Genomic DNA, 15,747 nt, shown 5'->3' with positions numbered 1-15,747 from the left:
AGTGAGGATTAGCTGAGATTGCATGTGGACATTTACATCAGGGCAGGGCACAGTGTAAGTGCTCAGTTCATGGCAGGAGCCAGAAATAATGAACCCACGTTAATCACTGCTGCTCTGTAGCTTTCTTCCAGAAGGCTTTCATTTTACCTTTCAGTAAGTTGTGCACAAATGTCAGGCTGGTGTGTGTTAACATTTCTGTCAGTGGCACCCGAACGTGTCATCCCCCCTTGATGTGTCTGTTACAGATTGCTCCAGCTGAAGCACCAGATGCTAAAGTGAGGATGGTGATTATCACCGGGCCACCAGAGGCTCAGTTCAAGGTATGTGTTCTAGAGTGTGTGCACATGTAACAAATGAATGGATTCAAAGAATGTTAATGCTTTCTTTTCAGGAACTCCATATCCTGGCTTCTCCCTTAATAAAACTCAGTAAAAACAGTCTCCCAATGGAAAATCGTAAGGCTAAGAACAGAGTAGAAACATACCCAGAGTTACCCTTCAAAAAAAAACAAAAAACCAGACTTTGTTTCAATTTTGAGAGTTTTGTAATGGTTGCTGGGTTTACCTATCTCCCAAAGGAGAATTTACTCAGTGCCTTCTTACTATGCGAAGGTGAGACCTTTAAGACTGACATTTACAAACTGTCCGGTTATTATGCCGTGGAATGCTTGTTCCCCAGATTTCCCTCTTGTCCTTGAGAGGCCTTAACCTTGAATTAAAATGCCCCCCTTTCTCTTACCCTTGTATTAACTCTGAGCCCTTGTCCATAGTCTGACCACAAATCACTCTAATACTTCCAATTTTACAAGCAGAAATGGTAGGAACTCTTCTGGCATTTGTTCTGGTGTGAACCATTGTTTATATTTATTGGGGTTTGGGACCTTTGCAGCTGGAATGCCCTTCGTTGTTTACTGAGAGTTGATGAGCAAAGACTGGGCATCCAGGCTGCCCGTTCAAATCCCAGCTCTATCATTTATCTGCTGTGTGACCTTGGGCAAATTACTTAACCTTTCTCTGGCTACTCAGCTGTAAAATGAGGATTAGAACACCCACAAGGTTGAAACAAGGTTATAAGGTATAAAGAATATATAAAGTGCTTAGAATATTCCTTGCCACATAGGAAGCACAATATAAATAAGCTGGTGGTGGTGTTCAGCAGACTCGGGGTGAATCAGACTGACTCTGCCAAATTCTCAAGCACATACTTTCAAGTACATGATTTCTCCCATAAAACTTAGTACAAGTGTTGTAAAAATAACTACTGCATTCGAATTTAACTACTTTATCCCAAACCCATGTCTTATTCTTAGCACCTGTGTAACAGGACAACTCTTGAACCTTACGTTCCCTTAGCTCTAAAACGTGGCTACTAACGGTGCCTACTTTTCCCCAATTCCCCCCCTATTAAAATATCACTGTCATAGATCTCTCTTTTCTATGGGCCATTTTTCAGTAAAAATCCAAAGCTTTTTTCATTTCATTTACAGGAAGAACAGGAAACAAAAGGAGGTGCTTTGAGATGTGGGTGCGGTTGGCTAGGCTCTAACTCAGGTGAAGAAATTTAGTCTCTCACACCAGCCTTCTGGTCCAGGCAGTTGAAATCCTAACTCATAAATGTTGCAAACTGTTTCCTATCCCAAACCTACAGGATCAGTCACTTTTAGTTTGAAATCTTAAAAGATAAACATAGACATCAGTTACTGTGTTTCTTCTTGGTGCTGATCTCTTTTTTATAAATGGAACTATTTTATAATTCCTGTAATTGTATGCTGGGAAACTCGGTTTGTTTCCCTGTGTCCTTCAATGCCCATGTGGTATGGTATAGTCATCTTAAATGGAATATTTAAGAAAAGCTGTAATGCTTAAATATTTATGTGATCAGTGATAATTACAAGTGAATTATTTTAGAGATCTAAGGAGTGGTAAACCTCCTATCCCATATTTTTTCTGATGAATTAGAGAGCTTTTGTTTTGGAAGAGAGATGTATATCCCTATGTCCTTTGACTGTGTTAATACCTAGATCTGTGGCCTGAGACTTTGAAAATGAATGGAATATAGGGTACCAAGATGGATTTTGTTTTTTCTGTAACTCCCTCTAATGAGCTTATTTCTGCATCAATGAAAATGTAAAATGTGTTGGGGACTTTCGTTTTTATGATACCCTGGTAGCTTGTCAGATTAAACCAACTCTGACTTCTTTATCCTTTGGTATATACTAGAGCAAATTAATGGCTGTACATAATAGAAGTTTAAGTATAATGTCTCGTTGTATGCAGTAGGTATCAGGATGTGTTGACTATAAGTATCATAAGTGTGTGTGTCAACCTGATTTTGTCGCTTTATTCAAAGTAGAAGCCACTCGGCTAAGATGAAGAAACCCTTCAGTAGAAAATATCCTTTCAGCAGGTGTGAGCCTGCCACAGCTGTCTCTGCAGTTCTTCCCCGTCTCTTAGCCTCAAGAAGAACGCAATTACTTTCTTACTGAAAGCAGGAAAGATTTTACCTTTTACAATCTGAGGGCAAATGGCCATTTGCCCACAAAAGTGATTCATTTTTAGTTAGGCCGAGTACTAATTGGCTTTAATTCTTTTTGTTCAAAGAACAGATCGTATTCTTTGGTCAGTCATTCAGTTGCCACCTCTGTGGTGCCTGGTTGTTACTGTGAACCTTCCTAACTTTGCCTCTTAAGCCATCTGCAACAGTCTGTCCCCTGCAGATGTCCCTACCAAGAGCCATTCCAGTGGATTTGGGCCATCTCTGAAGTTAATGGACCTTCATGAATGACACTGATAGACTATGTTCTCATCTGTAGGCTCAGGGAAGAATTTATGGAAAAATTAAAGAAGAAAACTTTGTTAGTCCTAAAGAAGAGGTGAAACTTGAAGCTCATATCAGAGTGCCGTCCTTTGCTGCTGGCAGAGTTATTGGAAAAGGAGGCAAAACGGCAAGTACTTCAGCAAAACCTGTGCAGTGGTATGAAAGGGAAAGCGTTGAAAGGTACTTAGGAGTTCCAAGTCCCTGAATTTGGGCTAACTTGTAAAAAGCAGGATCATCTGGGCCAAGGTTTGGAGAAGACTGCCTTCCGTTCTTCCTGTTGGTGTCAGCACTAGTCGAAGTAATGCCTTGCTTCGAGCCCACTTTGTGTGGGAGGACTCTCATGTACAAGGGGCATTTAGCATTTTTGGTTGACGTAACTTCAGCTTTTGATTTTTGCACACTTGATGGAAAGAAAACTTCTTAAAATGTCATCTACCTTGATAACCTACCTCTGTAACAAAAAAGCAAATGGTTGTGAGTTTCTCTTTAGCACATATAACTTCTAAGGTGTTTTCAAAGCTATTTATAATTTTGAAGTAACTGAGCGCATCCACTTTGGAATCAGACTTTCAGGGATTCATTCTCGTTCTGCCATTCACTTGTGTAATGGGTCAAATCAATTTTTTTGGCTAAGTCTTAGTTTACTATCATCTTGAAATGGGCACAGTACTGATAACCTGATAGAATTATCGGTGGTTTAGATGAAATTTGTAAAGCCACAGTTTAGTGTTTGGCACATAGTAAGTGCTCAGCAAATGGTAATTTTTTTAAAACCTCAATTTAACATGATCTGTGTTTATCTTGTTCAGGTGAATGAGCTCCAGAATTTGTCAAGTGCAGAAGTAGTTGTCCCTCGTGACCAGACACCTGATGAGAATGACCAAGTGGTTGTGAAAATAACTGGTCACTTCTATGCTTGCCAGGCAAGTGGGCTCTAATGTGATAAGCAAGCTCTTTTGCTGCTTTCCCAAATGGAAGCAATTCTCCTGTGGGTGTGCCCCCACCCCATATAAATCTTCAGCGTTGTTTGGTGCTTAACACACTTAATCCCTTTTTAGCAGGTAATTTCAGACTACTAGGAAACTAAACTAGTATGAATCTTAAACCTTCAAATCTGGAGTTGTTAAAATGGAAGAGTAAAATCACTTTTAGTAACCTTTGATTAGGTAGAAATTTCAAATCTCTCTCCTTTTGCAGGTTGCCCAGAGAAAAATTCAGGAAATTTTGACTCAGGTAAAACAGCACCAACAGCAGAAAGCTCTGCAAAGTGGACCACCTCAGTCAAGACGGAAGTAAAGGCTCAGGAAACAGCCCACCACAGAGGCAGATGCCAAACCAAAGACAGATTGCTTAACCAACAGACGGGCGCTGAACCCCTAATATCCAGAATTACATGCACAAGTTTTTACCTAGCCAGTTGTTTCTGAGGACCAGGCAACTTTTGAACTCCTGTCTCTGTGAGAATGTATACTTTATGCTCTCTGAAATGTATGACACCCAGCTTTAAAAAAATAAATAAGTGGGGGGAGGGAGGGAAAGAGAGGAGCTCTGCACTTCCCTTTTGTTGTATTCTCGGTGTAACAAATATTCTAATTTTTCTTAATATACCCCCCTAATGCCAGAAATCGGCTAAATTCATAAAATATAGATTGCTCCCAAGTCCAATTGTTAAAATTGGATCAGAATGCAATGATTACAGGAACTTAAGCTATTAGCATAGAAAAACTGTTCTCAGTTTTATTTTTATCTAACACTAACATGAATAACCTAAGGGAAGTGCTGAATGGTGTTGGCAGGGGTATTAAACGTGCATTTTTACTCAACTACCTCAGGTATTCAGTAATGCAATGAAAGCAAATTGTTTTTGTTTTTGTTTTTGTTTTGGAAAATTTTATATACTTTATAAAGATAAAAGTCCAACAGTTTTTTAAAAAACTTTAATTAGCTAACAGGAAAATAACAGAAAAATTTTACTTCTGGCTGGTGACCGTAAAGCTGGAAAATTAATTTCAGGTTTTTTGAGGCTTTTGACACCATTAGTTGGAAAGTCCAATAAATGTTCAGTGATATGGAGCAGTGCCTATATTTGGAGAGCAGCAATACCATTTAGTTTTTCGTTTATGGTAGGGAACTCTTTTGATGGTACTAACAGAGCAAAGTGGTTGCAGGAGGTTTTGGAACGGCTAGTTTAAATGGCTTCAGGAGACTTCAGTTTTTTTGTTTGGGTACGTGATTAAATGCATAAAAATGCTTTGTGCTTTAGACTATCACTACCTAAAGTGCATCAATGAAGAGATGCAGCCCCTGTGGACTCTGGCAAAAAGCAAGCTTCAGCTTGTCCTACAGGATGCTTAGTTTGCCAACACGCTTCAGACCAGTTGGTCTACACTTTAAGACCCCGACAGAACTGCTTCGTGAAGACCAATGGGGTACTCAGACGGTGGGACAGTGTTTCAGGGCAGTATCAAGGCTACATCTCCATGTGCCAGGCACTGTCATGAGCCTCACTAAGCTATTTTGAAGATTTTTTAAACAATGATCAATCAAGAAAAAGATAAGGCCACCTAAAATATTACATAAAATACAGCAGGATTTCTGTATTCTCTGCAACCAATTATTTGAAAAGTCAAAAAGTAGAGGATACCAGAAAACAATATTTGGAATATAATTTGACTGTGAGAACACATTTGACCTTTGATACAGGATACTGAATTCATGTGCCCATTCCTTAACTTGATGGCAGAGCCTAGTATGTACAATTATGTGGGTGTGGGTGGTCTCCAAGGCCACAGTGCTCTCAGAATTGTTTGCTTTTGTTCATTGAATGATCAGTCATCATTATCACACTGATCTGAAGGGCATATATAATAAGCCTTTGAAAAATATGGGCTCCTTTGTATTTCAAGATGAATTTCTACAGACTAGATAACGTTTTTCTGAAGATCACTGTTATCAATTAAACATTTTCAAAATGACTTGAAATGTTTTCCTTAATGTTTTCAGAAAACCAGTTTATTTTGTAGTTTTAGCCAAAAAGTGCCCTTTGTCACACAATTCACCTAGCATTCATAATTTTTTCATATAATGAATTGCAAAAATAAAATCATAGACTGGCTTTCTGGTTGGATTTCAGGTGAGATGTGCTTAGGCCAGAGCTCTTCCTCAGTGTTTAATTTTTCCCATGTTTGTTGTTTTTTTATATATATATATACAGATAGGTGCTGCATTTATATCTGCTGGTTTAAAATTCTATCATATTTCACTTCTAGCCTTTAGCAAATCATGTTTTACCTTTAATTAAGCAATGGTAATGGAGTATCTAATTATGTAATTGAGTTTTGTACTCACCGCACATGGATCATTCCTCATCTGTAATGTGCCCCAAATGCAGCTTCGTTTTCCAGATACCTTGATGCAGAATAAAGTTTTTCATCAGTAGGTGCAGCCTGGTGTATGGTATGTTTTATTTCTGGTTTTTCGAAAAAATGTGAATGTTCAAATTTAATCAAGCTATAAACTCAGATTTTTAAGTAATACTATGTCAATCTCAATTTACCACTAGATATTGGTGCTTACCTTATTCTCTTCATTCTATAGTACTTACTGTGGATCTTGATACTACTGGTGCCTATGAAGTAAGAACTGTAAGTTTTAAGTAATAAGACCAATGGGGTGGTTATATTTTTTGCTTTATTTAAAAAAAAAAATGGCTGTTCCAGAATAAGATTTACACTTAGGCAAAATCAAACTGGGCAGAGTACAGGGGCCAATGTTAACTCTGGGAAATCCTGCTGGGATCTCAGGAATAAAAACAATATATTAAAATTTTAGTTTAAATGTACTGATTCTTGGTGTGACAATCAGCTCACTTACCTACAATTTTCCACATTCATTTATTTAGCATGTGTGCCCACAGATAAGGCTTGTTTTGACAACAACCTGACCAATCAGGTGGAGTTTGAGAGCTGTATTTTTAAGAAGTAACTCAATCCAATTCTGATAATGACTAAAACAATTCATATCATTTTATTCTCATTTGAACTCCACTGGAGTCAGGGATGAAGTGTCCTCTTCTATTCCAAGAATGAAGTCTTCAGGTAAAGTCTCAGGTGCTATCTGTGCTAACTGGTCATCATAAGAACGTAGGGTCCATAATTTCTCTAATTCATAGGTTTCTCTGGTTTCTGGAAGCATCAAGTGAATCACCATGCTGCCTATCAATCAAGGACAGATAAGAGTTAAAAATAAAGAAGCAGTTCATTAGCTTTTATTTTTGTGCTCTCACAAACCTCTGTGATAGAACAGTGGTTATCAAAGTATGGACCCCAGATTAGGATTACCTGGGGATTTACTAGAAATGCAAATTATGGATACCTTTCCTACAAAAATACCATAGAAATGACGTTCTGCTTTTCTAAGTGCATCATACAGGAGGTACATGAGAGCACTATGTAACATTCCTGGTGATGTTGACTTCACTCTCCATGGGTATCACATTTCTGCATATCCTATGAGCAAAGCATGGATTGCCTTTTGTTCTAGACTATCTTTTCAAGGACAACCGTGTAGTGAACAGTCTCAGAGGCCATCTCCCTCCGGAGCAAAGGACAGGTTTACTTATAGCAGGGGTTCTCAGGACATTTTTGATTTTCACAAATGGGGCTGGAGAAGAGAAGGGAGACTGCTAAACATCCTACAATGCACAGGCTATATCTCCCCACTCCCACCTGAATCACGTGGTCCTCAGCCTTAGCAGAAAAAGTGTCTTCCACCACAGCAAGTGTGGGTCTGTTTCTGTGGGTCTGTTTCCTGCCCATTATAAACCGGGTTCCTCTCAGAACTTTGTCTGCAGATGTCATCTGGCCCTGGGTTTCTCTATTAGAAACGGGGGCTCAGGGAAGCTGGTGAGGAAAAAAAATGCTGCTACTGTTACTGTGATGAGTAATAAAACTGTCCTTCATCTCTAACCCAGGAATAGCTTGGAGTCTTTGACTAATACCCATGAAACTGCGCAGCTAACCTGTTATAAGATAAAATCTCAGACCCTTCACAGTTCTTAACAATTACTGTTTTTTCCTTTTTAATAAGTATCTTGTGGGGGAAATACTCTGAAACTATGTATATATTAATACCCAAATTTATTAAGTCTTTTCAAAACCAGTCCTCTGCTCTTATCCTTCTCATTACCTGGAATGCCCTTTAACCTTCACCTCATTACAGTCATTCTGGGCCAATGTTATGTACATGCCAAGCCTTCTACCACCACTGTGGGACCTCTCCCATGTTATCCACTCTGCTCTCCACCATCCTTCTGACCTGCATGGCTAGTTATATACGTATCACATTAGGTGAGGATTTCACATGCTAGTAAGACCTCTTGGGTTATAATTAAAACTTACTGTAAACAAATAATAAAAATTTCACATGAAAACAATCAATCTCAAATCCTTTTGCAACTGAAAATAGTTCAAGATTAGGATAAAACAAGTATTTATCTGTAAAATATGTCAAAATAACTTACCAAAGTCCACGCACAGCCAGTCATCAGTGTCCTTCCCTTCAATCTTAACATGAGGCTCACTTTTACATTTCAGGTATTTATACTGAAAAAAGCCAGATTATATATTAGGGGGGGGGTGGAGGAAGTCTGTTCTCACTGAGGATGGTCTGTGGGGGTATTTTTCTTGATCTTAAGAGGAATGAGCAGGCTAGTTCTCAAATTAACTACACCCCATAATAAACAAGTTGAGGACACTATTTCCCCCCCCCCCCCCAATCCTACCTACCTCCTATCCTCTCTCTACTGAATCCTCCTGCCCAAACCCTTCTGAAAGGGCCATCCTACTCATATCCACCAAGGTGTCTCTGAGGCAGAGAGGACCAAGCTCTAACATCTGGTCCTCATGTACATCAACCACCTTCAGGATAATGTTCATGGGATTTTATCATCCCATGTCTCTATTCCCAACAGGTCTTATGAATGGTCCAAAACAACATACACTAGTACCAGACAAATAGACTTTAAGTCAAAAACTATTACAAGAGACAAAGAAGGATACTAATACAGTGATAAGAGGGTCAAATACCCCAGATGATATAATGATTATAAACATATGCACCAAAAATCAGAACTCCTAAACATACGGAAACATTGACAGAACTGAAGGGAGAAACAGATGACAACACAACAATATAGAAGACTTAATACTTCATTTTCAATAATGGATAAAAAAACCAGACAAGATCAATAAGGAAATAGATGACTTGAACAACACTACAGGCTAAATGGAGCTAACAGACATTAATAGAACATTCCACTCAAAAGCAGAATACACATTTTTCTAAAGTGTACATGTAACATTCTCTAGGAAAGATCATATGTAGGCTACAAAACAACTCTCAATAAATTTAAAAAGCTGAAATTGCAAAGTATATTTTCTGATCACAATGAAATGAAACTAGAAATGAACAGAAGGAAAACCAAAAAGCCATAAAAACAATGAGTCGAAGATACCACAAGGGAAATCAGAAAATATCTTGAGACAAATGAGATTAAATTACAACATACCAAAACTTAATGGGATACAGAGCAAGTAGTGTTAAGAGGGAAATTTATAGTTATAAATGCTTCCATGAAAAAAAAAAGTTCCCAAATCAACAACCTAAATTTACACCTTAGGGAACTAGGAAATGAGGAACAAATTAAAGCTGGTAGAAGGAAGGAAACAAAGATTAAAGAAAACCAAAACTGATAAAAATCCATGAAACCAAGATTTGGGCCTTGAAAAAGATAAACAAAACTGACAAATCTTTAGCTAGACTGACTAAGAGAAAACAGAAGACCCGAATAATTAAAATGAGAAATAAGCAAGGGGACATAACTTCTTAAAAAAAAAGCATTGTGAGTGCTATGAACAACTACACATCAGCAAACTGGGTAATTTAGACAAAATGGACAAATTCCTACAAACACACAACTTACCAAGATTGAATTGGGATGAAATTGAAAACCTCCAAACACTATTATATCTCAATTAAAAAAGAAAGAAAGAAAAAAGAAAAGAAAAAAAAAAACGATCTCCCAACAAAGAAAAGCCCTGACCAGATGGTTTCACTGGTGAATTCTACCATTTAAACAAAAGCTAACACAAATTCTTCTCAAACTCTTCCAAAATACTGAAAAGGCAACACTTCATAACTCATTCTATGAAACTACCATTACCATGAAACCAAGGCCAAAAGACACTACAAAAAAGAAAAAAGAAAACTACAGACCAATATCCTTGATGAACACTGACGCAAAAATCCTCAATAAATTACTAGCAAGCCCAATTCAACAGCATATTAAGAGGATTATACGCCATGACTGAGTGGGATTTATTCCTGGAATGGAAGGATGGTTCCACATGAAAATCAATCAATATAATAAACCACATCAACAAAATGAAAAACAAAAGCCACAGGATCATCTCAAATTTATGCAGAAAAGTATTTTACAAAATTCAACACCCTTTCATGATAAAAATACTCAACAAACTAAAAGATGAAAAGATAAAACTCAAGATAACAAAGGTCATACATGAAAAGCCTACAGCTATTATCCTACTCAATGGTGAAAGATTGAAAGTTTTTCCTCTAAGGTCAGGAACAAGCCAAGAGTGCCCACTTTTGCCACTTCTATTCAACACAGTGCTGGAAGTTCTGGCCAGAGAAATTAGAGCAAGGGAGGGGAAAAAAAAAAAAGGTAACCAAATTGGAAAAGAAATAATAAAATTATCATGGTTTACAGACAACACGACTTATATGTATAAAACCCCAGAGATTCCACAAAATCACGTTAAAATAAATGAATTCAGCAAAGTTGTAGGATACAAAATTAACATGCCCAATCAGCTGTGTTTCTATACACTACCTAATCAACAACCTGAAAAGGAAATTAACAATTTCATTTACAATGGAATCATAAAGAATAAAATACTTACCAATAAATTTAACCATGGAGACAAAAGACTTGTACACTGAAAACTACAAGATGTTGCTAAAGAAATTAAAGATGACATCAACAAACAGGCACTCTATTCATGGACTGGAAAACCTAATATTGTTAAAATGTTAGTACTACCCAAAGCTAATTCAATGCAATCCCTACCAAAATCCCAGTGACTTTTTTTTTTTTTGCAAAAGTAGAAAATTCCATCCTAAAATTTATATGTAATCTAAAAGGACCCCAAATAGCCAAAAACAATCTTGAAAAGTCAGAACACAGTTGGAGCTCTCAACTTACTGATTTCAAAACTAACTACAAAGCTTTCATAATCAAAACAGTGAGCAAGCAGGACACCTGGGTGGCTCAGTCAGTTAAGCATCCAACTCTTGGTTTTAGCTCAGGTCATGATCTCAGAGTCGCGAGACTGTGTCACGTGACAGCCCATGCACTCAGCGCAGAGTTGGCTTGAGATTCCCTCTGCCCACCACCCACCTGTGTACTCTCTCAAATAAATAAAAATCTTTTTAAAAAGGGTGGGGCACCTGGGTGGCTCAGTCGGTTAAGCATCTGCTTTAGGCTCAAATCATGATCCAGGGATCCTGGGATCAAGCCCCGCCTCAGGCTCCCCGCTCAGTGAGGAGCCTGCTTCTCCCTCTGCCCCACCCCTCTCTGCTTGTGCTCTAATAAATAAATAAAACCTTAAAAACAAAACCAGTGAGCAAGGGACACCAGTGGAATAAAAGAAAGAGCCCATACAATCAAACGATTTTCAACAGGGGTGCCAAGTTCATTCAATGGGAAAAGGGCAGTCCTTTCAACAAATGGAGCAGGGAAAACTACACATCTCCGTGCAAGACAACAAAGTTGGACCTGTACTTTACACCATCTACAAAAAAAAACTTAAAACCAATCAAAGACCTAAACATATGACCTAAAACTTTTAGCAGAAAACACAGCGGAAAGGCTTCCTGACACATGATACTGAATTTGGCAATGACTGCTTGGATAGGACACCAAAGGCACAGGCCCAACAACAGATAAACTGGACTTTATCATAATTAAAAGCTTTTGTGCATCCAAGGACACTACCAATAGTAAGACAACCTGAAGAATGAAAGAAAATATTTGTAAATCACATACTTGTTTTGGGATTAATATCCAGAATAAATACAGAACTCCTACAACTTCACAACAAAAAAAAAACCAATGTGATTAAAACATAGACAAAAGACTTCGTTAGGCTTTTTCCCAAAGACATACAAATGGCCAGTAACATGTAAGAGGATGCTCAACATTACTAATCATCAGGGAAGTGCAAATCAAAACCACAATGAGATGCCACCTCCACCCATTAGGATTACTGTGATCAAAAACCCAGAAAATAAGAAGTGTTGGCAAAGATACAGAGAAACTGGAAGCCTTGTGAACTGCTGGTGGGAACATAAAGTGGTGCGGCCACTAAGGAAAAGAGCATGGTGGTTCCTCAAAAAATTAAAAGCAGAATTACCATGATCCAGCAATTCCAATCCTAAAATTAAAAGCAGGGACACGAATAGACATTTCTACATTCACGTTTATAGCAGCAATATCCAATCTCCAAAAGGCGGAAGCAACCCAAATGAAAATCAAATGGATGAATCGATAAAATGTGATCTATACATATAATAAAATGCTCAGCCTTCAAAAGATGAAATTCTGACACAAGCCATAACATGGATGAACCCTGAAAACATTATGCTAAGTGAAATAAGCCAGTCATAAATGATAAATAGGGTATGGTTCTACTCACATGAGGTACTTAAGAGTAGTTGAATTCAGAGAGACAAAGCAGAATGGTGGTTGCCAGGATCGAGAGGGAGAATGGAAAATTACTGTTCAATGTGTACAGAGTTTCAGTTTTGCAAGATGAAAAACATTCTGGAGATGGATGGTGGTAAATGACTGCACAATGATGTGAATGTAACTAATGCCACTTAACTGCACACTTTAAAAAATGGTAAAATGGTTAAAATGTAAAACCTCTCATTCCTTTTATGTCTCCAAGTGCAATGGTCACTTCTAAGTCTTCATCTTACTCTGTCCCACTAGAACATCTAACAGAGATCCTGGGACCCTGTCTTATAACTCTTACAATTCTATGCCCTCTTGGTTCTCTTTCTGTCTCTCCAACTACTTTTTGGAATCTTCCTTTGCTTTGCAATATTGCACCAGGGTTCTGTTTTCAGTCCCCTTCTTGTTTTACCACCCTTCTCTAGGCAGATCTAACTTTGTTTTGGTCTTAACCGTCTGACTAATTTTCTACTAGCTGAGAGAGTTTATGCTCCCCTTTAGAGTGTTACCAGAATCAGCTAAAGGCCTCCAAGTATATTCCTCACTCTGATTCCTATTCAGTCTAATTAGAAAATGAACTGCCTTCCCCTTCCTCAACTAGACCTATGAATTTGGAGGGTGAGGACTACATCTTTTCCATCCTTCCAATACCCAGCACAGTGCTTGGAAACACTGGACACATTCAAACATTTGAATTAAACTACAGGCCAACATAGTCCAATAGAACTTCTTGCAATTATGGAAACGTTTTATAGTTGTGCTGTACAATATGGTAGCCATTAGCCACATGTGGCCACTCAGTACCTGAAATATGGCTAGTACAACTGTAGAACTGAATTTTTATAATTAGTGGCTACCACAATGAACAGTGCTGCTCTAGAAATTCCTTTGGGTTATACTGTCTTCTAGCCTGCCTCAAATTATTTATTTTTATATTTTTATTTATATTTTTAATTAATTAATTAATTAATTCAATGACCACAAGAGACAGAATTAGAAATATCCTGACTCATTTGTCCCCATAACTTTCACTATCAACGAACATCAAACACTCATGCAAATACTGAGAATCTGGGCTTCTTACATCACCTCACGATGGATGTACTTTTTAAGTGCTGCTCCTCAGCATGATGCATTGACACTCTTCCATTAAGTTAATGATTCCAAAGAGAAAAGAAAGCATCCTACCATTTTCACAATGTAGTGGGCCATCGCGTGCAAGTGTCGGGTGGAAGTTCCGCTACCAATCACAAAGTAATCTGTATATTTCAATTCCGGAGGAACCTTGATCACACAAATGTCTCTTGCATTTTCTTGCCTCAGGAGTGAAACCAGCATATCGATGTCAAACTTGGGACCGGTATGATCTGAAATGCACAAAGATTCACTTGTGTCAGGTGGCCAAGCAGGAGATTCTGTATGCATCCAGATGCAGCAGCTAACAATGAAACTGCTCCTCTATGAGGGTGTTTAGATCTAAAATGTTTTGAAAGACAGCAGCGTCCAGGCCTCCTGGAAGCTAAACCTGGGCAGTGATTTCATACAGCATCACTCAACTTTTATGGGAAGAGTGAATGTTCAGGTTACACAGAGCCACCATCCATCCTTTGCTATTACCACATGCAAGTAAAACCATACATCCACAACAAATGGCTTTCTGTTTACTAATACTTGAGGAAACGAGCGACACACCTCCAACATACACAGAACTACAACTGTGACCTGAAAAGGCTCTTAGTTAGTATCTGGTCCACAATCTTAACACTTGAGAGATGAAGAAAATTAGGCCTAGCAGAATAAATGAGTAGGCCCCAAGGCAACCTTGGGGAGAGCTAAAACTTTAACAGTGAGAGCTAAACTTTAACGGTGATTTTCATTTTGAATCCTCAAGGTTTTCTTATAAAGCCATTTGGGTTATGTAGCAACTGTTATCTGTGAAAACTTACCTTTCTTTTTTCTGCAGAGATTTGCATATTCTGTTCTTTACCTTGGAGTATTAGAACCTATAAACTGTAGCTCTCTTACGTTCTAAAACTGATTCCCAAGAACCCGGTGGCTAAGTCCACTAAGACCTCTCCCCCTCACACCCCAACCTTTCACAGATGAGATCTGTTTACAATCTCTCAAATTTCTAAAAACTTGCAACAATTAGAGGACCTTCAATTGGCCCCGTCTCCTATTAGCGATTATGCATCTCTTGGACTCCAGCCCTAGCTATTCCTCAGAATCCTCACACCCTCACACTTTTGCCGAGTCCACTTCTCGGGACTCTAGGAAGAGTATGAAGGGAGCTGAGGACAGTGAGGCTGTGATGCCAAGGGTCCGATGCGGCCATTCGGACGTCTGGGGTTTCGGAGACGTCAGTTTCTCTCTTGGCCCGTTAAACGCAAAGTTGATGCCAACATCTTTGAAGTCCCTTCCAGCTCTTGAGCTGTAGGAGCTCTGTGACTCCAAGAGAAAATGCATAAATAGGGGAACTGAGAGGCTCCTCGACAGAGACCTGGCTCCCGGCTGCCCGGAGGGGTCGCCGCCGCCGCCGCCGCCCTCCTCCAGGCTCGTACCTGCAGTGCCCGACTCCGGGCGCCCCCGACCGGCTGCCCCCTCCGCCCGCTCCTCCAGGCCCGGTCCGCCGTGCAGGCCGCGCGCGCGGTCCGGGGTCAGGCAGGCCCGGCCCAGCGCCGGTCCCGCCTTAAGCCGCCCCGCGGCCAGCAGCCCAAGCCGCGGCCCGGAGCCCACCGAGGGCCCCGCTGCCGCGGAGAGAGCCCTACGCCACAGCAGCGACGCGAGCCGCCGCGCCACACAGCCTCCGGGGCCCATCGGCTTCGGCGAGCGACGACTCACGGGGCGGGCCTTAATGGAGCCCGAGCAGGTCGGCTTTCCATTGGCCAGGCCAATGCGTCAAGGCCTAGAAAATTGACGTAAGGGGCGTGGGCGGGGCCAGAGCCCGGAGGTGGGCGGAGTCTGAAGGCCAGAGGGCCGGGCGGTGACCCGGAAGGGCTGATTTGGGTTGAGGTTCTGTAGGAGTCGGAGGGCTGGTATTTGACTGCCCACCCCTTGCTTTGCTCTACGTCGTGGTGCAGTGCGCTAAGGTGTTCACTCTCTTCTCTAAATGT

General features: G+C 39.8%; 2 protein-coding genes across 3 annotated transcripts in view; one reads left to right on the top strand and one right to left on the bottom strand.

Moving 5' to 3' along the window:
- Positions 1-4,666, top strand: part of IGF2BP3 (insulin like growth factor 2 mRNA binding protein 3) — a 152,099-nt gene extending 147,433 nt beyond the window's left edge. For both annotated transcript variants that reach the window (XM_035020743.1, XM_035020742.1), the window contains exons 12-15: positions 246-320; positions 2,813-2,944; positions 3,627-3,740; positions 4,015-4,666. In XM_035020743.1, the coding sequence (XP_034876634.1) occupies positions 246-320; positions 2,813-2,944; positions 3,627-3,740; positions 4,015-4,113 (420 nt within the window). In that variant the 3' untranslated portion in view covers positions 4,114-4,666. The remainder of the gene's footprint in view (positions 1-245; positions 321-2,812; positions 2,945-3,626; positions 3,741-4,014) is intronic.
- A 1,639-nt stretch (positions 4,667-6,305) lies between these two features.
- Positions 6,306-15,479, bottom strand: MALSU1 (mitochondrial assembly of ribosomal large subunit 1). The gene is made up of 4 exons (XM_035020741.1): positions 15,196-15,479; positions 13,823-14,001; positions 8,339-8,420; positions 6,306-7,031 (listed from the first exon to the last, which is right to left on the bottom strand). Exons 1-4 carry the CDS (start codon positions 15,449-15,451, stop codon positions 6,850-6,852), a joined length of 699 nt encoding a protein of 232 aa, XP_034876632.1. The 5' UTR covers positions 15,452-15,479; the 3' UTR covers positions 6,306-6,849.
- Between the last annotated feature and the right edge of the window lie 268 nt (positions 15,480-15,747).

This window comes from Mirounga leonina, unplaced genomic scaffold (genome assembly GCF_011800145.1).
Source record: "Mirounga leonina isolate KUSES-001 unplaced genomic scaffold, KU_Mleo_1.0 Mir_174, whole genome shotgun sequence".
In the NCBI taxonomy this organism is placed as follows: Eukaryota; Metazoa; Chordata; class Mammalia; order Carnivora; family Phocidae; genus Mirounga; species Mirounga leonina.
The sequence above is the reverse complement of the archived record's forward strand: the minus strand, read 5'-3'. Positions and strand labels throughout refer to the sequence as shown.

What these genes read in the sequence shown, in the direction of transcription:
- MALSU1 (XM_035020741.1), bottom strand. Translation starts at nt 15,451, where the DNA reads ATGGGCCCCGGAGGCTGTGTGGCGCGGCGGCTCGCGTCGCTGCTGTGG. An exon ending in CCCGGAGTCGGGCACTGCAG is followed by an intron (nt 14,002 to 15,195) that starts GTACGAGCCTGG and finishes TGTGCATTTCAG; the next exon opens with ATCATACCGGTCCCAAGTTT. An exon ending in CCCACTACATTGTGAAAATG is followed by an intron (nt 8,421 to 13,822) that starts GTAGGATGCTTT and finishes GGCTTTTTTCAG; the next exon opens with TATAAATACCTGAAATGTAA.